The 25,988-nt window shown below is 40.4% G+C and overlaps 1 protein-coding gene across 2 annotated transcripts; it reads right to left on the bottom strand.

The window, feature by feature from the left end:
* Positions 1-327: 327 nt before the first annotated feature.
* SELL (selectin L) lies at positions 328-25,988 on the bottom strand. Of its 2 annotated transcripts, XM_027564754.1 has the most exons (9): positions 25,838-25,987; positions 24,758-24,839; positions 23,122-23,508; positions 21,595-21,702; positions 15,487-15,672; positions 13,428-13,613; positions 11,474-11,605; positions 7,031-7,049; positions 328-1,754 (listed from the first exon to the last, which is right to left on the bottom strand). In XM_027564754.1, the coding sequence occupies exons 1-9, from the start codon at positions 25,838-25,840 to the stop codon at positions 1,736-1,738; spliced, it is 1,122 nt and encodes a 373-aa protein (XP_027420555.1). In that variant the 5' UTR covers positions 25,841-25,987; the 3' UTR covers positions 328-1,735. The 2 variants fall into 2 exon arrangements, with proteins under 2 accessions (XP_027420555.1, XP_027420556.1); XM_027564755.1 differs by lacking the exons at positions 328-1,754; positions 7,031-7,049 and having other exon boundaries at positions 11,490-11,605; positions 13,424-13,613; positions 25,838-25,988.

Consider the following 25,988-nt stretch of genomic DNA (forward strand, 5'->3'; position numbering starts at 1 on the left):
AAAATGATTCTCATAACGTGTACAAGTTTGTATGAAAGTTGTATAGGCCATGGTGCAAGGAGTATTTCCAATGAGTTTTTACACAGGAGCCCATTCTCTTATAAGAATTAAGCCCTTGACATTAGATGAGTATCTGTATGGGTCATAACATGCCATGGAGAAAGAGTTTGCTGCAACTGATTTTCACAGTACACTGTATTCTCTTTCTGATTTATTTGAATGCACATTTACTAAGCATCAAGTTATGAATTAGACATTCCAGGGACATGGCACAGTGTCTGCCTAAAAGGGGGTTAGAAATTCCCTGGGGAGAAAACACACTTAGGATTTAATTTAAAAAATAACAAACCAGGTAATATTTTATTTTAAAAAATTATATTTAAGTACAAAAAATGCATGTTACTAATCTTGCAGTAGGAGGCCAGGAAGGGGAGATTTCCAGTTTGGACTAGTTAAGGATTAGTTATGAAAACAGTGGCAAGGGTGGGGGATGCCTGAGATGAATCAGAAAGAGTAGATAGAATCAAGGCGGATACGTTAAGAGGATTGAGGGTGAGGAAGAAGGGACATTTCAACCATGAGTCAAGACATCTCTTTCCACTTGCTTTAGCTCTTCTGTATGACATCAAAGAGATGCCTGCAGCTGCCATTCTAGTGATGAGTGGTCATAAGAGAAACATCTGGATGGGGCTAATAAAAAAGAAACACTAAAACCCCAATCCAAAAATAATTAAAAAAATAAAACCAACAGTGCAGGCTTTTTCTTCTCTTCTTTTGTTTGGTGCTCATGAGCTGCTATATGTGGAAATGAGCCAACTGAGGAGAGATGGCTGAAGAAGGCAGGCGACTGGAGGCAGTTAAATGGGATGGCATCTAATTATAGAGGCTAATTATACTTGCTACTGCTGCTAAGTCGCTTCAGTCGTGTCTGACTCTGTGCGACCCCAGAGACCACAGCCCACCAGGCTCCCCTGTCCCTGGGATTCTCCAGGCAAGAACACTGGAGTGGGTTGCCATTTCCTTCTCCAATGCATGAAAGTGAAAACTGAAAGTGAAGTCGCTCAGTCATGTCCGACTCTTAGCGACCCCAAGGACTGCAGCCCACCAGGCTCCTCCATCCATGGGATTTTCCAGACAAGAGTACTGGAGTGAGGTGCCATTGCCTTCTCCGATAGAAGCTGGGGCTACACTGCAAATAGGACTTTTCCTAGTCGGAGCAGATCCCCAGTACCACTTGAGCTGGAAAGCAAGGATAACATCATTTTATGAATTGCCCCCACAGTACACTGGAAGGACTAGGGAGATAAAGTGTGTTCTGTAACAAAAGTGAGTCTATAGTTGCATATGTATCAAATTTTCACTATATTTAAAAGTATATGTCATCAGGTAGAGCATGGAATTGAAGCTGGAAACCAGAATCAAGAGAGAGAATGAAATCAGTGCATTTACATTCCATAGTAATCCTTTTTTCCCGTGGTCTTGGTAGTCCATGGAAAAAAAGAATGAAAGGCTGAGTTATTAAACTCCCTGCTGCAGGCTGAAAGTTGAGGGATGGGAGATGGAGCAAAGCGGGAACAGAAGGAGCAGCTGGTCATGTTGAAAACTCTTCAGATATGCTGGGAGAGACACACTTCCTCTTCAGTGTAGAAGATGCCACCAGCAAAACTTCATGAGGGGATTTGAAGGATCCACTGACACTTTCATATCCGAAGAATTTTCTTTCAGAGCAGGTTGTTTAATATGCATCAACCATGCTGAATGAAAAACCAGAGAAAATAAACTCAGAAACTGGAAAAACTGCAAAACTTAAAGTGTTGGTGGTAAAGATAAATTGTCACTAAAGGTCAGAAGTAAAGGAACCCCATATTTCAGATGAGTTACAAGATGCAAGACATTCAATGAGGCACAGGAACGAGAAGTCAACCCCAAAGCCACGCTTCTCACCATTTCAGGTGCTTACCACCCAGACATGGTGCTAAAACACAGACCCTGTTCAGGTCTGGGGGGACCGAGATTCTGCATTTCTAACAAGTTCTTGGGTAATGCTCAAAGCAGCCAGACCTCAGAACCCACACGGAGAGAAATTTCGACAATACAGACTTTGTCTTCAGATCTAATGAATATGAAGGGCATTTTGATAGAATTTGAACAGTGGGAAGTCAGAAACGTAGAATAAGACATATTTCAATGGAAAGAAAAATCAGAGAGAATCAAAACTCATGAAAGGTAGTACAATAGTGATTCTGAGGTCCTGATGCTGGTGGGATATGATTTGAGGAGGTGATCAGTTTTGTGAGAAAAAAAGTTGACACTTGTGTACGTGTGAAACAATTGTCTTATTCTTGGAAAGAACAAGGGAGAACCAAATAGGGTATATCTTAATAACACCCTTCAAAAGAAGAACCAGATTCCGAGACTCTGCTCTCATGATGAACTGCCAGGGTAAACCACAGTTCAGCAGCTGCAAGCACGCTTGCCAATTACAGAGATAAAAATGTTTCTGAAAACAAAATTTCACGTATTCCCCCCCCCCACCCCAACCCCCCACCTCTGAGGTTGGCATCGTATCTTCCTGTGTATCTTGGGTGTAGCTTTTACCAGGCAGAATTTAGACACTAGAAACCAAATGAGGTGATAAACAGAGCCAGTTTGCAGAAGAGTCAAAATAACCCAGCAAGAATTGAAACCACAAATGCCCTAAGAGTCAGTCATTCACCAACCAAATGCTAATAGGGATTGGCACAAAGGACTATGCAGGTCAGTTCAAGGACTTAAAACTGATATGCGGTGTTGTGTGTGATAGTGTTCACTTCACCTTTGGCTTGTTTTAGAAACACATCCTACCTCTGCCACCCCACCCTTCCTCAGTGTCATCACAAAATGGTTTCAGTGCAAAAAACTTACAACACTGGGGGAGGAGGGTATCTGGGACTTATTGTGTTGGTCATAAAGTTCGCTTAGGTTTTTCCGTAAGACCTTATGGAAAAACCCAAACGAACTTTTTGGCCAACCCAATACAACTCCAACCTGGGTGTCAAGAGACCTGAGTTCTAGAAGCACAGATGTTAAGATCTTCGGATCATGATGGGTGACCTAGATCATGGTCTTTAGATCTAGATGGGTGCAAATCTCAGCTCTGCCATTTATTCAGTGACCTCAGGTAGTTAAGTTCATTGGCCCACCACTTTAAAGTGGAAATATTAATAGTACCTACATTCACAGGCTTGTAGGCAATCTTTAATGATGTAAGACATGTAAGACACTCAGAACAATGCACAGCATGGAATTAATGGTTGATAAATGTCTGTTATTATTGTAACTAACTCTGTCACTAATTCAGGCACTGTAAGAAAGATATTTAATAAAAAGGGAAATAAAAAATTCTAGAAACAAATGACAATGAAAACATGATGACCCAAAGCCTCTGGAATGCAGCAAAAGCAGTTCTAAGGGGGAAGTTTATAGCAATACAACCCTACCTCAAGAAACAAACAACAACAACAACAAAAAAAATGTCAAACAGACAACCTAACTTAACACCTAAAACAACTGGATAAAGAACAAAGAAACCCCAAAGTTAGTAGAAGGACAGAAATCATAAAGATCAGAGCAGAAATAAATGAAAAAGAAAGTTAATTAGCTCAATTATCAAGAGAGTATGAACATCAAAATCCTTTCCATAACTAAAATTCTATGATTGTATGGTCACTCCGGGAGTTGGTGATGGACAGGGAGGCCTGGCATGCTGCGATTCCTGGGGTTGCAAAGAGTCGGACACGACTGAGCGACTGAACTGAACTGAACTGATGGTCACTTTGGCCAATAAATTTGAAACATCCCAAGGCATCTGGGCAAATAATTCTTCTCTGCTAGGTCCTTCTGGAATGTCTGGTAAAGCATTCAAGACCTGTGTTGATGGAGCAAACCTTTCCTTCCAACTTCTGTTCACTGCTCCTGTTCACAGCCCATACTGCGGGCTCCAGGTAGCTCTACTCACTGGCCCTTGAAGGTGCTTTCCGAGTCCCAGGACCATGCCATCTACATCAGTTCCTCTCCAGACTGCCTTCCCTGCTTTCTGTCCATACCCCTAAATCCTATCTATCGTTCAAAAACTAACCCAGGTTCCAGCTTCTCTATAAGGTTTTCTGCAATCACCATACTTCTGTATTGAAGAAGTCTTGTCTTCAATATACAGTTAATTGACTATTACCATATTCTGCCTTCATTCTTCTGATTTTTTTTCCCCTATATTTGTTAACTTTCTCAACCCACTCCAGTATTTTTGCCTGGAGAGTTCGATGAACAGAGGAACCTGGCAAGCTACAGTACATGGGGTGGCAAAGTCAGACACGACTGAGCTGTCACTCCTTTGCGTTTCAACTGGATAATAAACTCCGTGAGGTCATGCATAAGGATTTACTCCTCTTGGTACCTCAGTCAAACCTAGTATTTCCCCAACACACAGGTGTTTTAATAAACAGCTATTGATTGGTTCGTTGTAAAAACCTGTGAAGCACTTAATAAGGCAATTAGCTTAATATGGAACTTCACTTAATGCTAATACTCTTTCTGCCAGCATCTCTTTCTGCCCCTCAAAGATATCTGAAAAATTGATCTGCTTCCATCTAGTGGCAATTAAAACACAGGTAGTTCCTGTGGCCAGAAAAGACTTTCACTCAGTGGGTGTGAGCATGAAAAAAATCTTTCTATCTTGTGGATTTCCTGCCCACAGAGAGGTCAGCCTAGAGAAGGGTCAAGGGCTCCCATCTACATTATCTAATGGGAGACAGGGAGGGCAATAAAAGAAACTTCATGGACCCTATGTCCCCATCCAGTTACCCCTCCTGACTCTCTCATCTCCTTCCAGCCAAGTTTTATAAAAGAGATGATGTATATATTCTGCCTCTACATTTTCATCCCCACTGATTCCTCAACCCCTGGCTATAGGACTTGCGTCATGAGCTCAACATTGAAAACAATTTCCCCACTGATACCCTTATATTATATCTAGTAGAAACTTACTGGTTCTCCTTGCAGTATTTGAAATCATTTTCATTTCCTGCTTTCCTTAGGATCATGACCCCATACTCTCCTCATTTTTCTTCTACCTTTCTGGCAACCTCTCCCTGTTCTCCTTTACCTTAGCTGACATGTTGATATTGACCTTCCTCTGGCTCCTATCCTCTCTCCCACATCCTCTTCCATCTCACACTGTACATATTCCCTTCCATTCTCACACTGTACATACTCCTTTGGTGACTACGTGTTCCTAAGATATGGTTACCTCCTATAATGTGAGGACCTCCAGATCCATTTCTTCTGCCCCAAGGTAGCCCCTTTGGGGCAGATAGAACCAACGGACTGTGGTTGAACCACAGACACCTAAACCTTAACAGGTACAAAACTGAACTCGTGATCATCACCTCCAAAACTTCTCATTCTTTTGTGTACCCATCTCAGTAAATAATAAAACAGAGATGGTAACCATCCACCAGATCCCAGGTCAGAACCATGGCAACTTATTTGAGTCTTCTCTCTCTCTCTTAGTCAGTTAATAATCATAGTCAGTTGCTTCTACCACCAGTTATCTCACAAACTCATCCTCATTGCTATTGCCCTAGACAGGCATCATTGGCTTTAACCTAATAACTTCAAATGCCTCCAAAACAGTTCTTTGCCCTCAGACTCACTCAACTCCCATGTTTACAAACTTTTATGGATAGTGATCCTCCCAAGATGCAAATTTCAGCATGACATTCACCTGCTTCAACCCCTGTTAGTAACAAGTCAATGACCTCAGGATTAAGTCCATACTCCTTTGTATGGCTTATAAATTACTTTATAATAGCCTCTGTTGCCTTCTGTCTCCCCAGGTTTTCTTTTGTACCCTAAGCTACAGCTCAGTAAACTACTAAGAACTTCTCAATAACAATCTGTGGTTCGTAGGGTGGTTGCCTGAACAAGAAACCAGCCTCCTCAGGGACCATCTTGCTTCATTTCCTCCAGCATTTGAAAAGGAGCCCAGTTGTCTGGGTGGGCACCTAGTCTGTCACCAAAGTCTCATCTCTGTTGTTCGTTTGACTTATACTTTCCTTCCTAAAATTTCAAAGCAAGTCACCAAACCCTGAAACTGAGAAATGTTTTGTTGTCTTCATTTCTGCCAGGTGGGGCCTTGTATTTTCATGTGTGTGTTTTTGCAATTGAAGAAATCTGAGATTCAAGGCCAAATCAAACAACTTCCCTTCTTTGGGGGAAGCTGTAGGTAGAATTAATGCTCCCCACCTTTCCCACATTTCTGAGGTCAGTGCTTATCAGAGGTCTTTTACCCTCTTGTGCTAGGTGCTATAGGCTCAGGGTCTGGAATTATACCATTTTCTTAGAACCTGGGATTCATTAGTTTTTCAATAAATAAATCCTTGTTGACGTGATTGTTCACTGAATACTATATTTACCATTGCCCTCATGTTCAGTTGGGATAAGAAGAAAAAAACCATAGTGCTTCCAATCCGCAAAGAAAATTCTGAAGCAATCAGAAAAGGCTGTCTTTACATAAACTGTCACTTCTTAATAGGTTATTACTTGTTCATTCATTCAGCTCCACTAGCACTGAAAAACCTGACAGCTATTAAGGAAGGTTAGCAGATTTATTACTTTGTCTGGAAACTTCATTTGGATGAGATCCCATGTAAATAACTGTGTGCTTGCGTGCTCAGTTGCTCAGTCATATCCAACTCTTTGCAAAGCCACAGACTGCAGTCCATCCGGCTCCTCTATGTTAGTCTTCAGACAAGAATACTAGAATGGGTTGCCATTTCCTCCTCCAGCGGCTCTTCCTTACCCAGGGACCAAACCCACGTCTCTTGCGTCCACGTCTCTCACATTGGCAAGAGCATTCATTATCACTGAGCCACCTGTGAAACCCATGTGAATAACTACTAAGGAGTTAATGTTTCTAGCTATAACAGGAAGTATCTTACAGAGGTAGAGAACAGATCAACAGATGTAGAAACTTCTTTCTGATCAAACTTACCTTCTCCGAGACTTTTTGCCTAAAAATAGAAGAGAAAAATGGTATCAGCAGAAATAGGCAATTTCACTATTTTTCACTTAGAAGAGAAGGGAGATTCCCTGTCTCAAAACAGTTTTTTGAAGAGTCTTATGTTAGGTGGACCTCATCGGTATCTAAGGGGATTTGAGGTCCTGGCTTAATGTTCTCATTTGAGCTTTGGTAGTTACTCATTCGGAACAGACCCATTAATGCAGATGCTTCTTAGAGCACCATTTCATCCTTGGTGCTGCTCATAAAGACAGAAGGCTAGTCTGAACTGTCTGATGATCAAGGCCCCATGTACCCATTCTTGTGTTTACCCATTCTGATCTGCCATCTCATCCTACCTACACAGTTTTCCCTAAGAAAGACAGCTGCAAATACTGTAAGAATATGTATCGTTACACCTCATGTCATCTTCTCTGTGAGAATATGCAAGAGAAATTTCACTCAGGTCTCAGTAGTACGAACTACATACCTCATCTGTGTAACCATTGTGTTCTTATCTTACAAACATACTGAATAGCATTACTGCTTATGTGTCCTTCTTTGGCTGGCTGCAGGAAAACAGGTGTATCTGAAACCTCTTTGTCCCTGGCTCTGACTTATTTGTGGTATTCTAAACCTTGACCTCCTTTTTCTTATTTTTAAACTAATTTTAATTTGCTGTGTTGAATGCATTTGAGAAATTATCTTACATTCTTTTTGAAAAAAGTAGAGTATAAATAAGTGAATGAAACTGCAGGGTTAGGCTCCAGAGGAGACAAAAGCAAAAAATGCTTTTTGAGGAGGAAAAATATCACTAGGAGGCAATGTATTTCTGTGGCTGTTAAGCTGGAGCATGATGAAATCTGGGTCCAGGTCCCTTTTTGCCAACTTAAGTGTGTCTTTGAATAACTACTTATTCTCTCTAAGTTACCATTTATCTGTGAAAGAGGCCGATAATTGTTTTCCTCACTGAGTTGATAAAATGTACTCAAAATATTTAAGCCAGGGCCTACAGCATAGACAGTGCTCAATTCTTGTTTTAAACTTTTAATTAATTCTTCCAAAATTTAGCCTGCCAGTGACATGAGCCAAAAGCATTTGAGCAGGGAGAAATAAATGAGTGAATTTCAGATTCTGTTCATTTTCATACAAATATATTTTTCTCTCAGGAACAATGAAACACATAACAATACATGAGCAAGAAGCTGTTCCTATTGAGAGAGTTTCTTTTTCAAGAAAAAGGGAACTAAGGGGCATCTGTTCAGTTTTGTGCCCAGTTCTCAGCCTGTGTGTTGGTTCAGGTGGAAATTTCTTCTGGTGGCGGGGGGGGGGGGGGGGGGGGGGGGGTGGGCGGAGGAGGAGAAAAATAGAGCCTCATTAATCTGAAGACCAGTGGTTTTAAGGGGCATATTTTGATGGAAGTCTGATCTCTGACCCTGGCCCCTGCTGATATGAAATTTTAGAGATATGGCCTAAAACAGCATTGCCTCAGTTTCCTCATTTACTGAATAGGGCCAGTGATGCTGACTAATCAGAATTTGATGATGCTAGGAGAAAAATATATATATTTCTAGACAAGCCCATACACAGGGAAGCATGTTTCTGGAGCCCACCCTTACTCCTTTCTTAGGAAAAAAAATAAAGGAGCTGAAGTCTGGATATTAAGATAACTCAGGCAGGGGCCAAAGTACAGGTTCAGAAGATCTATCTGACGACAGTATAGGGGTCAAGACTCTGGTCATTTTATTGGCTACTCTGCTCAAAATATTCACTTGTCCCTTTTTTGCAGCTTTCAGAACCCCGAAAGCCTATATACAATTCTCAGATTGATGAATACTGGATGCAGGCAGATTTATTGGCTTTGATGTTTCTTCTTAAACAGGCATCAGCTCTATTGTATTAGAAAAGCTCTAGGGGCTTAACCTGGAAATCTATCCATCATTTCTAATCATTGTCTCTAGAGGAAAAATAATTTCTTTTTCCAAGAACTAACAGCTAAAAATTTTTAGAAGATAAAGTCCCTTGAGAGTTAGCGATATCAGAAGGCATTTCACCAATGAGGACGACTGAGTGTGAGACTAAAGATGCCCTGACTTCCCTACAAAGTCAGTGATCTCACAGGGCTTCTGTTCGCTTATGCTTTTCGTTGGCATAACTGTAACTAGCCTAACTGCCCGTTATCTATTTCCTGTTTGCCCCACACTGATTCCCACAGTGGGGGCACGAAGTTTTCAAGGTATCAGTTTGAGATCTTGTACAGAAATGACTCCAAGGTTAAAAAAAAAAAAAAAATTAAAAACAACCCCACTGCTTTTCTCACCACTGGTTAGAACACAGCCTTAGGTAGAACCTGCCTCCTGCACCCCACTACTAAATACACACTTCAATTCTGTTTTTTTTTTTTATTCCACTAGCACTTATTGAAATATGTAGTCATTTGGGAATATCTCCTTCCTAAGGAACCTTCCAGCCCCACTGTCCTTAGTGGTTATTTAAATAATAGCCCTCTTATCCCAGAGGGCAGAGCTTAACTACCCCATCTCTTCTCTACCACCTCATTTCTGCCAATGTCACCCAAGGAAGGAGGAAAGAAAGGATGTTTGTGAGACTGGCTTTCAGTCTTAAGGGAAAGGATAATCAACAGTAGGAGAAAAATCTCATTCTTCTCTTGCCTTAGGTAATATTTAAGTAAATATCATAGTACTATAAGATGATGGGATACAGTCTCAGCTGAAGTTGCAAAAGCAGGAGCAGAGACCCTTTAACTGCTCAGGACTCTTCACTTTACAGTTAATGAAGTTCTTGCACATCAGGAGCACCCCCTTCCATTATGTTTCTGGGTTGGTTATAAAACTGATCTAGTACCCTTGGTCTGGGCTTCCCAGGTGGTGCTAGTGGTAAAGAACCCACCTGCCAATGCAGGGGATGCAGGAAATGCAGGTTTGATCCCTGAGTTGGGAAGGTCCCCCAGATAAGGGCATGGCAACCCACTCCAGTATTCTTGCCTGGAGAATCCAATGGACAGAGGAGCCTGGTGGGCTACAGTCCATGGGGTCACAAGGAGTCAGACACGACTGAAGCAACTTAGCACGCAGGAACCCTTAGTCTTCAATTTTGAATGAAAGATCAGATCATACCAGAGGACCACTAGGGATTGGCAGATAATATTCCTGCAATTTCCAGTGAGAATGGGTGGTGTAGCAGTCTTTACATACTATATTCATGGAATATAATATATACTAATTAATTTGATGGAAGTGAAATTAAAATGTCACTCAATTGACCCCATAGAGGTAACACAGAGAAGTTGGTTAGCCATTGTTCTGAGGTCCTTGATGGCCCCTGAAGTTGAAGCAAGGTTATCTTTAAATCTGCCTAATGTCTATACTCGTCATAATCTTGAATGTTTCTGCCTGATGACTTTGGCCAAATGTGTGAGCACATACCCAAGGCTTGCCTGACTATGGCCCTATAACCAGCAGGTTGGTTCCACTTGAGATTTGGACACACTCAGAAGGGCAGTGAGGGGAATGATGCTTCTGTTCTTCAGTGATGGTGTTTTGCCTACTATGCTAAGCAACAGACTCTAACTTCTTGAGGCAGTCCTCCTTATTATCTTTTCTTTTCCAGTCCAGAGTGGAGGGGAAGCGTAAGTATGGGGTGCATTTGGTTAAACCTGTGACCTTGGTGAATAGACACAGGGAAGAAAACGTGGGGATTTCCCTAAGGGACAATGCAACAACTCCCACACATTAGGAGCCAGACAGGTGTCTGACTCTTGACAAAGTTAGGTATTTGGGAGCAGTGCTTTGAAAACATTGCGTGCATGCTCAGTCGTGTCCGACTCTTTGCAACCGCATGCACTGTATCCCACCGGGCTCCTCTGTCCATGAGATTTTCCAGGCAAGAATACTGGAGTGCATTGCCATTGCCTACTTCAGGGGATCTTCCCTATCTAGAGATCAAACCTGCATCTGCTCCATCTTTGGTGGATTCTTTACCACTGCGCCACCTGGGAAACCCTATGGGACATTAAATTCACTTCCTAGTAGAATTGCACTGAAATCAAAAGCATGTGGGCTCTTATAGGACCAGATCACACATTCCTTTTTTTTAAGAATTAAATAATAGCAAAGAACCATTACAATTTCTCATTTGTCTGTTAATACCCTAGCAAGACGTTCAGGTAGTAACAGGTGCTTGAAGATAGTAGGCATTTTAAAAAGACTTGTCAGATGAAAAGAAAAAATTAGCCAACTTATCGTAATGAAAGTGTATACTGGGCTGCTTCATGCATATCTAGGGACTGATGTTTATAGAACCCAGAACTTGGTATTCTGTTTTAGTCAAAGCTCTCATACTTAATTTTCTGTGATTTTACACATTTTCTTCCACTTGAAAGTTGCATTATTTTTACATGAAGGTAAACTCACGTACTTTTTCTTTTTAATCTCCTTGCCAGCCAAATGATAAATGCCAACCCAGAGAATGCAGTAACCATAACTGCCACCGGGATGAAGAGGGGGTTATAATCACTCTCTTCATTTATTGAGATAGTCCTGTTTATTTCTGAAAGAGAAATCAGTAAAACATTTAGATGAGGCCACAAGCATTATTTCCTTAGTGCCTTTTCAAAACATTAAACTTTCTTCCTCCTTACATCTTCTAATAATTGTCCATTTGACACTATTAGACAGATGAGGAAACTGGCCTAGGAAAACCCATGATGAGTGTATCGCAGAAGCAAAGACTAAACTAGCTTTTCTGGCTCAATGCCTACAGAATCTCAATCCTCAGATTTGTGAGTCATAGAATTCCTGGGAGATGTACCTAAATATTTTGGTAAAAAGTGGTCATCATTGTATTTAGCTCCATGATCTTGTTCACTGCCTAGGACTCAAACATAGAGAAGAACTAAAAAGTCTAGTATGACTACAGAAAAAATAAAAGCCAGTGATCTGAACCAGGTAACTTTTCAATCAAAGCAAAGTGTTAAGGCTTTGAAGCAGCTGTGCAAACACAGGCACATAAAATTACATGCCAAGGACTTGCACTAATTTGTCTTTCAAATGCTGTAGTCCTACCATTTCCCTCTACTTTCTTCACAAATAAATAAAAGGATACATCTATATATCCTCTCATAAGGGTGAACTAAGTTTATGTGGGGAACTTTATTGAAAAAATACTGATATAAAAAAATTTATCTTCTGATACCACCAGTTGAAGAAACTTACTTTTGCATATTGGCACAGGGTCTGACTGTCCCTTATTCTTCACATCACTTTGATGAATCCTTTCAAGGTGTTTTCATCCCCGCACCCAAATGTATAATGGAAAGGAGGTGCAATTCCCAGAGGGTTGTACCTATGGACTGTAGGAGGTTAAGGAGGCAGACACTAGCCCAGCCCTTAAAGGTAATGCCCCATAAGCCTGATGTACAGTCCTCCTCTAAAGACCCCATGCCACCTCCCCAGCTCCCTACCCCACTTCCTGGCCCCAGACCACAGAGAGATCAGCTTCTCTGTGAGCTTCTACAGATCCTGCCACTTAAGGACTGCTGCCATGGGATGAATTGGGAGAGTAGCACTGACATATTTACACTACCACGTGTGAATAGATAGCTAGTGGGAAGCTGCTGTATAGCATAGGGAGCTTAGCTCAGTGCTCCGTGATGACCTAGAGGGTGGGATGGGGGTGGTTCAAGGGAGGCTGAGAGGGAGGGCATATGTGTATACTTAGAGCTGATTCATGTTGTTGTACAGCAGAAGCTAACACAACATTGTAAAACATTTACACTCCAATAAAAATAGAGCCTTTAAAAAAGACAAAAATAAAGAGTTCTTTCATTGGTGTAGTCTTGGGGCAGACATGGGTAACTATTCTGTCAAATGCTAATTGAACATGGATTAATATAGCACCTATTGCCAGGCGCTGTGTCAGGTGGAGGGTATACAGAGATGAGGAAGACACAGTTCTTCTTATGCACAGACAGATTTGGGAGGAATCAATCTTGTGATCATGGAGAAGTATCCATTACTTTGGGAATTAGGTGATCATCGGTGACTTTTGTGGAGACATTTTAGTAGACTAACAGAGAAGTGAGATTGTACTGGAATAGAAAAATGGATAAGAAATAAGTCAGTAGAGACAGTGAGTTTAGATGTTAAGGGAGGAGGAGTTGAGAACTGGCTGGGAAAAAAAAACAATCACTGTCATTGAAGGAAGAAGAAAGAGCAGCCAAGGATTTTATGGTAAATCAATGTGTATGAATTTATTTTTAAGCTACATATGTCTTAGCAACAAAACTTAAAAGTTTAATTTTTTTCCCACCATCTGCTTATTCATCAAATACCTCTTTAAGTCTTGAACATATTGGACTAGACTTACTCACTTTGACATCTTGGACTAGGGCTGGACCAATTTCCAGACAATTCACAGATAGTTTTTTTCTCCCCAGTTAACTCAGCTTCTTCTGAACAACTGAAGGTGCATGTGGAGGAAAAGCCAAAGTCGACAAGGGGGTGATTACAGTCCATGGTTCCCAAATCGGGTTCTGTTAGAGGCTCACATTGAATCACTTCAATGAAAAAGAAAAAAAAAAATCAGTATTTCTGAGCAGAGACCCTCTGTGAGGAACAGCTTTTAGCCAAACTGCCTAACTTAACTGGGGAACCATTGACATGAATCTGCTGCTGCTGCTGCTGCTGTTAAGTTGCCTCAGTCGTGTCCAACTCTGTGCGACCCCATAGACAGCAGCCCAACAGGTTCCTCTCCCTGTCCCTGGGATTCTCCAGGCAAGAACACTGGAGTGGGTTGCCATTTCTTTCTCCAATGCATGAAAGTGAAAAGTGAAAGTGAAGTCGCTCAGTCGTGTCCCACTCTTAGTGACCCCATGGACTGCAGCCTACCAGGCTCCTCCGTCCATGGGATTTTCCAGGCGAGAGTACTGGAGTGGGGTGCCATTGCCTTCTCCGGACATGAATCTAGACATTTCTAATTTCTAGAAATTACTTCTGATGATGCTTCCAGGCTTTCTTGTCTTGAGAATGATGGAGAGTGGTGAGTCAGAGGTAGAATGAGGAGAACCCAGAACGCCCATGGTGGGAGGGGAGCAGTGGGATTGGGGAGAGGAGGGGAGAGCTGGCTGTTCCATGTTGCTTCCCCAGCCCTGGTAACTCTCTAGCTCTTCTAGAAGCACCATGCTACGTGGCCTTGGCCTCAAGAGCTCTTACGGTGCGTTATCAACGAAGACAGAGAATTTCCTGCCTTTTACCTGTTCTAACATCAACCCAAGAAGTTTTGAAAAACACCCCCATTCTCTGAAGCAAGTCCCTCAGATTTTGTGAAATTTAGCAGGTTGGTCAGTTAGTTCTGATTTCAAAAATGATTGAATAGTGCTTTTGGGAATTAAACCACTTAAACTAGTGAGTCAAAAGCATAAAGGTTGAATATGTAACCAAAACTTCACAAGTTTAGATACCACCAGTTTTTTTCCCCTAAAGAGATGATCTTGACAGTAAATAAGGAAAAAAAAAAAAAAAAAAAACCCACCATGTTTCAAATGAAAAAAAAAAAAAATCAAGAGATTGTATGTTTGTTTTTCACAGAATTTGGTATTGTCCTGAGAGTTCATGGAGGAGGAAAGGTAAAACATGATTCTAAGAATAAACCAAATAAAACAATCAATAAAGACCTCTGACCCCACCACCCTGCAATAAGGAAATTGTTTGGTGTCAAGTGGGACACCACACAGAGAAGGCAATGGCACCCCACTCCAGTACTCTTGCCTGGCAAATCCCATGGACAGAGGAGCCTGGTCGCTGCAGTCCATGGGGTCGCACAGAGTCAGACACGACTGAACGACTTCACTTTCACTTTTCACTTTCCTGCATTGGAGAAGGAAATGACAACCCACTCCAGTGTTCTTGCCTGGAGAATCCCAGGGACAGGGGAGCCTGGTGGGCTGCGGTCTCTGGGGTCGCACAGAGTTGGACACGACTGAAGCGACTTAGCAGCAGCAGCAGCAGCAGGACACCACATAAAATCAGTGTTATTGAAAGGGGAGAACAACCAAAATTCAACAGCAGTTCAGCAAGACTGATTATTCCATAGCAATGAGAAAAAATAAAAATAAAATAAAAAATACAGTATAACCACACTGTTCTGCTGAAAATTATATGTGCATATATATATATATATATATATATATATATATATACATATTTATAGTGACGTAGTCACTGAGATAGTTGGTTGTTATTTTTTGTTTGTGGTTTTTCTTTTAAATTAGAAAAAATAACACCTTTGAAAAGTATCATGGTAAAATCTAAGTTAGGTTAAATTATGTTTCAAAAGAGGATATAGAATTCTTAGTAAGGCTCCACCACATTTTCTTGGTTTATAAATCCAGGATTCCCACGATAAAGCCTCTGGTACGAACATAGGCTCACCTCGACAGGTTGGTTCTGGAGATGACCAATTTCCAAATGGTGCACAAGTGGTTTCTTCAACCCCAATCATGTCTGTTCCCTTGGAGCAGTTGAAGGCACACTGCGACATGAAGCTGAAGTTCCCCAAAGGGTGAGTGCAGGCCATGGTACCCAGCTTTGGGGCCTCCAAAGGCACACATTGAGTCACTTCAATGAGAAAAGAAACAACACTCAACAGAGTTAAGAGGACCTGATGACCGGGTTTGAATTTTAGCTCTGATACTTGATAACCAAGTATCTTTAAGCAAGGTGATTTAATCCTTCCAGCTTTAGGTTCTTTATCTATAAAAGAGGAATAATGATAAATGTATTGACTTCTCAGAGTTTGGTACTTAAATAATTTAATGCAAGTCAAGGATTTAAAGTCTGGTTCAGGGGAAGCTTTTAATGAAATATTAGCTAATCTGCATGCAAGCAATCTTATTATCTTTGGCATTACCTGGACAAAGAACTTTGTAGACAGGTTTAAGTGGGAATGACCAGCTCAGTTTGGAAACAGTTGCCACATTAGAGACCCTAAGTATGCTAGAGTGTTCGAAGTAGGAGGTTCAGAGAAAGACTGGGTATCCATAACTGTCTTCTTTACAATGGGAGAAGATAAAAGCTTTCAGTTCAGTTCAATTCAGTTCAGTCGCTCAGTTGTGTCCGACTCTTTGCGGACACATGAATCGCAGCACGCCAGGCCTCCCTGTCCATCATCAACTCCCAGAGTTCACTCAGACTCACGTCCATAGAGTCAGTGATGCCATCCAGCCATCTCATTCTTTGTCATCCCCTTCTCCTCCTGCCCCCAATCCCTCCCAGCATCAGGGTCTTTTCCAATGAGTCAACTCTTTGCATGAGGTGGCCAAAGTATTAGAGTTTCAGCTTCAGCATCAGTCCTTCCAATGAACACCCAGGACTGATCTCCTTTAGGATGGACTGGTTGGATCTCCTTGCAGTCCAAGGGACTCTCAAGAGTCTTCTCCAACACCACAGTTTAAAAGCATCAATTCTTCGGTGCTCAGCTTTCTTCACAGTCCAACTCTCACATCCATACATGACCACTGGAAAAACCATAGCCTTGACTAGATGGACCTTTGTTGGCAAAGTAATGTCTCTGCTTTTGAATATGCTATCTAGGTTGGTCATAACTTTCCTTCCAAGGAGTAAGCATCTTTTAATTTCATGGCTACATCACCATCTGCAGTGATTTTGGAGCCCCCCAAAATAAAGTCTGACACTGTTTCCACTGTTTCCCCATCTATTTCCCATGAAGTGATGGGACCGGATGCCATGATCTCAGTTTTCTGAATGTTGAGCCTTAGGCCAACTTTTTCACTCTCCTCTTTCATTTTCATCAAGAGGCTTTTGAGTTCCTCTTCACTTTCTGCCATAAGGGTGGTGGAATCTGCATATCTGAGGTTATTGATATTTCTTCTGGCAATCTTGATTCCAGATTGTGCTTCTTCCAGCCCAGCGTTTCTCGTGATGTACTCTGCATATAAGTTAAATAAGCAGGGTGACAATATACAGCCTTGACATTCTCCTTTTCCTATTTGGAACCAGTCTGTCATTCCATGTCCAGTTCTAACTGTTGCTTCCTGACCTGCATATAGGTTTCTCAAGAGGCAGGTCAGGTGGTCTGGTATTCCCATCTCTTTCAGAATTTTCCAGTTTATTGTGATCCACACAGTCGAAGGCTTTGGCATAGTCAATAAAGCAGAAATAGATGTTTTTCTGGAACTCTCTTGCTTTTTCCACGATCCAGCAGATGTTGGGAATTTGATCTCTGGTTCCTCTGCCTTTTCTAAAACCAGCTTGAACATCAAGAAGTTCACAGTTCACATATTGCTGAAGCCTGGCTTGGAGAATTTTGAGCATCACTTTACTAGTATGTGAGATGAGTGCAATTGTGCAGTAGTTTGAGCATTCTTTGGCATTGCCTTTCTTTGGGATTGGAATGAAAACTGACCTTTTCCAGTCCCATGGCCACTGCTGAGTTTTCCAAATTTGCCGGCATATTGAGTGCAGCACTTTCACAGCATCATCTTTCAGGATTTGAAATAGCTTAACTGGAATTCCATCACCTCCACTACCTTTGTTCGTAGTGATGCTTTCTAAGGCCCACTTGACTTCACATTCCAGGATGTCTGGCTCTAGGTGAGTGATCACACCATCGTGATTATCTGGGTCATGAAGATCTTTTTTGTATAGTTCTTCTGTGTATTCTTGCCACCTCTTCTTAATATCTTCTGCTTCTGTTAGGTCCATACCATTTCTGTCCTTTATCAAGCCCATCTTTGCATGAAATGTTCCCTTGGTATCTCTATTTTCTTGAAGAAATCTCTAGTCTTTCCCATTCTGTCATTTTCCTCTATTTCTTTGCACTGATAGCTGAGGAAGGCTTTCTTATCTCTCCTTGCTATTCTTTGGAACTCTGCATTCAGATGCTTATATCTTTCCTTTTCTCCTTTGCTTTTTGCTTCTCTTCTTTTCACAGCTATTTGTAAGGCATCTCCAGACAGTCATTTTGCTTTTTTGCATTTCTTTTCCATGGGGATGGTCTTGATCCCTGTCTCCTGTACAATGTCATGAACCTCCATCCATAGTTCATCAAGTACTCTATCAGATCTAGTCCCTTAAATCTATTTCTCACTTCCATTGTATAAGGGATTTGATTTAGGTCATACCTGAATGGTCTAGTGGTTTTCCTTATTTTCTTCATTTTCAGTCTGAATTTGGCAATAAGGAGTTCATGATCTGAGCCACAGTCAGCTCCCAGTCTTGTTTTTGCTGACTGTATAGAGCTTCTCCATCTTTGGCTGCAAAGAATATAATCAATCTGATTTCGATGTTGACCATCTGGTGATGTCCATGTGTAGAGTCTTCTCCTGTGTTGTTGGAAGAGGGTGTTTGCTATGACCAGTGCCTTCTCTTGGCAAAACTCTATTAGTCTTTGCCCTGCTTCATTCCATACTCCAAGGCCAAATTTGCCTGTTACTCCAGGTGTTTCTTGACATTCTAATTTTGCATTCCAGTCCTCTATAATGAAAAGGACATCTTTTTTAGGTCTTAGTTCTAAAAGGTCTTGTAGATCTTCATAGAACTGTTCAACTTCGGCTTCTTCAGCATTACTGGTGGGGCATAGGCTTTAGGAAGCATCTAAGCCTGGATTCTGTCTTCACTATCTCTAGCTCAGTTCCAGAACTTTAGTTCTTCTGATTTTGACAGTCCTCTGCAGAAAGTATGTCTACTTCCTTTCTCTGACCAGTGGCATAATAGATTAAATTAAGATTTGGAATTCAGTCTTCATGTTTTAAGTCCTGCCACATCATTTAGGCAAATATTGAAACTCTGTGTCTTATTCCTTATCAAATGTGAGCCATCATTTTAACCTTGTTCTTAAGAGATCAATGAAGAATTGAAGGATGAATTCAAGAAATTAGAAGAATTTTAATATTTTCCATCTACAGTACAAGTCCAAATGAAAGTCACTTATGTTGTCCAATTCAGTTCATGCCCACAAGCAGGTGCCTAAGTCTCAATCTTACAGATACAGTGATAAATAAAATACTGACTGATCTCAAGTTGCTGTCAGTTTGCTGAGGCATACAGACAACTAAACGGATGATTTCAACAAATGTCAGATAAATAAGAAACAAATATGTGGAGCTACTGGAACACAGAATAGGGATGCTTAGCCTGTCTTGGCATCCAAATAAAACTTCCAGAAAGAAATGGTCCCTGAACGGTTATCTTCCAGTTGAATAGGTATTTTATCCATGTGCAAAATGTGGAAGCCATGAGCATGTCAATGTGCTATAAAGAAATATGGTAAGTGTGGAAGACTACAAGCATTTTGATGTTAAAACTAGAAGGAAAGAGGAGGCAGGGGATGATGTGAGATGAGATTAGATAGAAAGACAGGTGCTAAGGCAAAAGGCCCCTATCTTTTCATCAATTTAATGAGTATCTACTATATATCAAGCATTATTCTATGCCTTGAGGATTTCAAAGTTCAAATTTCATCCTATAGGACAAATGATAGGTAGAAATTAAACGGTGGGTGGCCACATATGTGTGATGTTTACTTGATTTTTTAAATTTATCAGACTGCCTATAGTATGAATAATATATTTGAGGGGAGCTAATTTAAAGATGTGGAACTCAGCTCAGAAATTATTGCAAGAATCTAGGAGGAAGATAATGAAGGCAATAGTGTAGAGTTAACAAGAAGACAAGTTGGAGAAACATTAAGTTATAAAAATGAGTAGTGTGTTACTTTGCATAAATGTAGGAGGAGGTGAGAGAGTTTTATACCAGGGTACCCATATAAATGGTGGTACCACACACTGAGATAAGGAATACAAAAAGGAAAGCTGGCTGGGGAAAATTGATTTTTCAATATTTGGGGCATCGCAAAGATTATGCTTAGCATATTTGGAGTTCAGGGCTGGAAACAGATTTGTCTGTCCAAAGCTCACATAGCTGTGTGCTTCCGCAGAAGTTTCTAGGTTTGACCAAAGGGGACATGTAAAGTGAGAAGAGCAATGGATGAAAGATGGAAGATAAGAAATAACAATAAATATATGGGCTTGAGTAAGTGCCCATGAAGAAACCCAAGGAGAAACAATCATAGGTAGAAAAAAAACCAGGAAGAGTTGTATGATGGAAACCAAGACAGAAAAAAAAAAAAAGAATAAAATGTTCAAAAAGGAGTGAAATAGGCATGCTGATGATAAAATAATTTTAAAAAATTTAGAAATGGAGTGAGTATAAAGTATTGGATAGAAGTCAGGGCTTAGGAATTGAGTGAAATGAGCCAGAGCTGTTCCAGTCGGTTGATCATTTAAATTTGTTTGGCTTTAATTCCTTATTCATTGCAAACACTGCTCTTTTCTTATTATAATTTTCTATTTTATTCACCAGATACTTCAAATGTAGTTTTGAAACTCCACCAATATCAATCAAAGGACTTGAAGTTTTCTTTCAGTAGTGAGTTGACTAGGTCAAAGACTCCATGTCTTTCAATCTATGTATTCTTTCCTTTCTGTTTCTACCACCACAACTCAGAATGATTTCAGTGGACTCCTCATGATGCTCTCCATCGTCTCATCTTCTCTCTTTGTTGTTCTCTGGTCCATCTTATGCACTGCTTCTAAGATAATTGCCCTAAATGCTGGTGTTCAGATACTAAGTGGTTTCTCACTATCAAATAAAGGCTAGAGACTTTTATTAGGCAGTTTTCAGTCTTCACAGGCTTCCTCCAGCATATCTGGCTTTCCATCAGATTAAATTATAAGCATGTGTAATTTCCACTGTGTGCATGCTCAGCTACTAAGTCATATTTGACTCTCTACGACCCCATGGACTCTAGCCTGCCAGGCTCCCCTGTCCATGGGATTTCCCAGAGAAGAATACAGGAGTGCGTTGCCATTTTCTCTTCCAGGGTATCAAACCCTCGTCTCATTTCCTGCATTGGCAGGCAGATTCTCTACTGCTGAGCCATCAGGGAAACCCATAATTTCCACTAGTTAACTGTAAATCCTTTAAGGTAAGAATCTGTAATACATTTATCCTCGTCCCCTAAAATGCCAGCCAATGTATTGAATTTATTATTATATTTTCTGACAGATACCATATATCATTATGTGAATTTTTCTTTTTGGTCTTGCCTTTGTCATGATCTTGAGGATAATGTAAAACATAAGATGGGTGACTCAGCCTCCTAATGATAAATGGTATTGTTTCTTTCAGATTCAGAGTTCTAATGAATCCAACAAGCTCACTAGCTTATCCATTCCTTAACAGCCGGAATCTATCAGGTCTGATTCATTATTGTAATCCTTACAGCTTTTATTCCAATGCCAATGCTCTTGTGGCATTCAAAAGGACTTGTTGAGAAGTGAATTGAAACTTCATGCTGACTTATGAAATCTTTACGGAAAAGTAACAATATTGTGCAAGCATGGCCTACTGATCAAAACTTCTCATTTCTCAGAATGGCTAGTATCATTTTCCCCCAACCAACTTCCATAAACTATAATACTTTACATAGGAAGAAACAAAGAAACAGAAGCAGCTTACCGAACTGACACTCAGGCCCGTAGTACCCCAAATCACAGTTGCAGGTGTAATTATTGATGACTTCCACACATTGTCCATGGCCGCTGCATGACCAGGGTTTACAAGAAGCTTTAAAGGGGTCAGAAAGTATTTTTAGATGGATACTTTTTTAGTACTCCTAGTCATTTCTTTAGATATAAACAACTTTTTGGCTGTGACTATTTTAACAAACAGGGAAAAGTATATTTGTACATTCATACCATTTTTGCATAAAAACCATATCCTAAAATTTTTATTTATACAATATAGTTGTCATACAGCCATAGACATTTGTTTTTAGAATGAACTTATTGAAGCTGATACTCTATAACATTTAGGGGAAACAGTGATATACATTGAAACTCTTAAAATTTCTTTACGTTTTGTTTTTGATGCAGTAAGTGGATTAAATGATAACCTGACCCCAATCACTTCTCTAGTATGCTTGACAATCCCTTTCATTATAGAAAGTACTGAACAAAAATTAGAGAGTCTGAACTTACTGAATTAGTACGCACATGCGTGCTCAGTAGTATTCAACTCTGTCACCCTACGGACTCTAGCCCATGAGGCTCTTCTGTCCATGGAATTTTCCAGGCAAGAATACTGGAGTGGGTTGTCATTACCCACTCCAGGGGATCTTCTCGACCCAAGGATTGAACCCAAGTCTCCTGTGTATTCTCCATTGGCAGGCAGATTCTTTACCACTGAACCTCCTGGGAAGAAGCCCTGCTAAATTGGTAGAGAGTCCAAGTGAACAAGAGATTGAATGAATGTTTCACTGTTAAAAATAACTTGGAAAAATACTGATTACTTTTGAACTGTCACCATTGTCTCTACAGAAATTTTCACATACCACAGATAATGAAATACTGCAAAGTTTCATTACATAGAATTCTATAAGACTAGGACTCCCCAGATGACTCAGTGGTAAAGAATCTACCTGCCAATGCAAGAGATGCCAGAGACGAGGGTTCGATCCTTGGGTCAGGAAGATCCCTTGGAGGAGGAAATGGTAACCACTCCAATATTCTTGCTTGGATAAGCCCATGGACAGAGGAACCTAATGGGCTATATAGTCCATAGGGTCACAAAGAATGGGACATGACTGAACACTATAAGATTAGGCCAAAAATGAAACATGTAGCATCAAGTCGCCTACTTCATGAGGGAGGAAACAAGTGATGTGAGCATCAGCTCTTGGCCCTCTGCTTCCGCTTCCCTGCCTTATTATCAGGGACACTCACTGTCTAGCTCTTCCTCTTTACTTTCCACATGGATTTGTCATCTTAATGTAAACTGATTCAGGCATAAGGATTTTGGGCATAGGGCCTAGTCTCACCCACCAAAAATGCTTAGAAGTGACATGATTCAAGCTTGTTTAGAGGACTGGCCTATTTCAGAATGCCCTAGCAGCTGCTCTGTGGTCCCAGGTTCCCATGGGGTTAGCACGTTCGTTCCCAGCACTCTGCCCTCCCTGAGCAGTGCAGCAGTCTGGTCGGTCCCTACCTGTGTAGCAGAGGGCTGTCTTTGCTTTGTGGCAGGCATCATCATTCCATTTCCCCGAGTCTTTGTTCCTCTTGATATAGATTTCCACACAGTCCTCCTTACTCTTCCTGTTGTTGGGCTCCCCTGCACCCCAGTTCTTTGCTTCTTCAGTGAGAGATTTGTTGGTTCCCACCCAAGTCCACACCCCTTCTACTTTCCGGATTCCAATCCAGTAGTAAGTACGGCTGAAGGGAAGTGTCTTATTCAGGTATTCGATCTCTCCCTTGTTTTGTATGGCAACTAAATCTGTGTAATTTTCCCTGCAGAACGCTCTAGCCTTTTCCCAGGGCATGGGTCTTTTAGAATAATGGTAAGTCCAGCAATCGGTGCCATGATGAGCAAAGAAATCTGAAAGACATCAGTGTGAATTGTGTAGCTGCATAGTTATAGCTGAAAAGACCCTAGAACTAATCCAAGCTGAGCCTGACATTTAGAGACGAGGAAGCTGACACCTCAGAAGGGTAAGTTACCTGCTTGAGGCCTTGGAGTTAGTCATCTGCATATCTGAAGTAGAACCTAGAACTTCTAGTCCTAATCACTTTTCAACATAATATGGAATACTTTTGCTCATAGTTCTATTTTAGATGAATTTGGTGGCTTTCTAGATTTATTTTCATAAACTAGTTTTTTCTCAAAAATTATTTCCAGTAAAATTTAACCAACATATTTTAGAAATTCATATTTCTTAGTGGCTCTCGGTCATTTAATTTAATTATAATATATATGACTCTAAAATTTACTGCCCACTCTTTTATTCTGGGATAATTTCCTAAAGACCAGTATTTATGTTCCTAAAGGAGAAATAAAATAAGAACAGAAATAATGGCACACTTTGAAGTAATCTCTTTTATATAAAAAAGATAATGTTTTACCATAAAAGAGCTGCTTCTGACAGTCCAAGCCTTATATACAAAATAGAAAAAGGACAATTTACAAAACCAGATGAGGTAGGATTATGAAACTGATTTTAGATTTTGTTACACACACAAAGATACTCAACTGATGGTGTTTAATAATCACATGGGTGCTTCAAATATGAGGGCTTTGAAGAAATCAAAACAAACACATAATTACACAGTGACACTATAATAATACATGCCATTCTAAGCATGGTATGATCTAAGTGAAATGCTATTATAGCATAAGGTTAAAGTTTTCACAGCCATCACCATTTGCTGAGTTTTCACTGTGTAGGGCAAATACTATGGAGAAATACCAAAGAAAACACAGATTCAATTTTTACTGTTTTCTAAGGACTCTGAGCAAGGAATAACAGATGCAAAGAATACATAATTAATCTTGATCAAATTAAACATATATAAAATGTACAGAGAACTGGGAAACAGTTATGATTAAGGAATAATGTCATAAAATAAACCCTGCAGCAAAGGTTGGGTCAAGGCTAGGAGTTCTCTGGGGAAGGAAATATTAAACATGAAAGGAAGAAAAGAGATGTTTGCAGAAAGGGTAAAATTAGCAGCTATCTACCTAATACTTTTACCTGCCACTTTTACCTATGTACACTCAGTAGATATGTACCCAAAACTGACCATATGTTTTTAAAAAAGCATAGCAATTTATAAAAATCATAACATACCACAACAGAGCATAATCCAGACCCACAGTTTAAAGACATTCCATAAGCCCCTCTGAGCATTTTGACATTTCCATGGACATAGCTGCAAATAGAATACAAAATTTTACTCAGATTTATACTCTAAATCACCATTTTACAGGTACCTTGAAGAAGTACTTATAACTTTCTCAAAGTTCAAAGTATAACACATATGCCTACTAACCTTGTCTGAGGTAAGAGATTTCTCAGACATGGGTGAACAGATAGAATTAAATTTGCCTCAAAACTGGTGTATAGTTGATTTTTTTTTTTCTCCTATTTTAGCCTCAAGTTGCTATTGCTGCTGTTCTGGTATTTTTTTTCTATATTTCAGTAACTTTTTGCATCTACTTATCTGCTGAGCTGTCAGATAAAGCTATGTGATAGTACATATATTTTTTAAGTGTTCTTTGGTCCTTAATTGGAGAAGAAAATGGCAACCCACTCCAGTATTCTTGCCTGGAGAATCCCATGGACAGAGGAGCCTGGCAGGCTGCAGTCCATGGGGTTGCAAAGAGTTGCACACGATTGAGCAGCTAACACTTACTTACTTAGTCCTTCATGAACTATTAGTGTCTAGATTTAATATTAAAATCTCACACTTAACTATGATGGGTCAGTACTCCAAATTCCTGAAAGAATTAGGTAACCAAACAGACACTACTGAAAGAAAGGAGTTCATTTTTTCTCAACTAAACAGAAATACATTTTGAGCAACTCAAGTGACAAGACCATAAAGTTTCTTCACACCTTTACATCATATTTTATGAAATGTTTCAATTCTCAGATAGTGCCAGTGTTCAGTCACAAGAGTGCTAATTTCCGCAAGATAGTGGTACTTCTTCAGGAACCCTCAGTAGAGACAAGTCAAGGAGAAGAAATCAGCACACGTGAGAAGAGAGATTCTAGGAACACTTTTTAATTTAGACTCAGCAATTTTAGTTTTGGCTTTTTTAAACCAAAAAGTAAATGGGCTGCTTCTTGTCCTTTGCCACCTGCCTCTGCATCCCAAGACGAGGTTCTGTCTGAGCATCTGGACATATTTTAGGCTGAAAAGCTTACCATGGCTTTGCTCCGTCCTTTCGTAGCCCTTCAGCCTCTCAGCTCAGCACCACAGGTCTCTGGATCCTTGCCCAAGGCTGGGTGTGCAGGGAGACTGCACTCACTGTCCCCAGAAAGGCTTACTTTCTTTCATATCTCTAACCAAGGCTCA

Source organism: Bos indicus x Bos taurus, chromosome 16 (assembly GCF_003369695.1).
Source record: "Bos indicus x Bos taurus breed Angus x Brahman F1 hybrid chromosome 16, Bos_hybrid_MaternalHap_v2.0, whole genome shotgun sequence".
Classification (NCBI taxonomy): domain Eukaryota; kingdom Metazoa; phylum Chordata; class Mammalia; order Artiodactyla; family Bovidae; genus Bos; species Bos indicus x Bos taurus.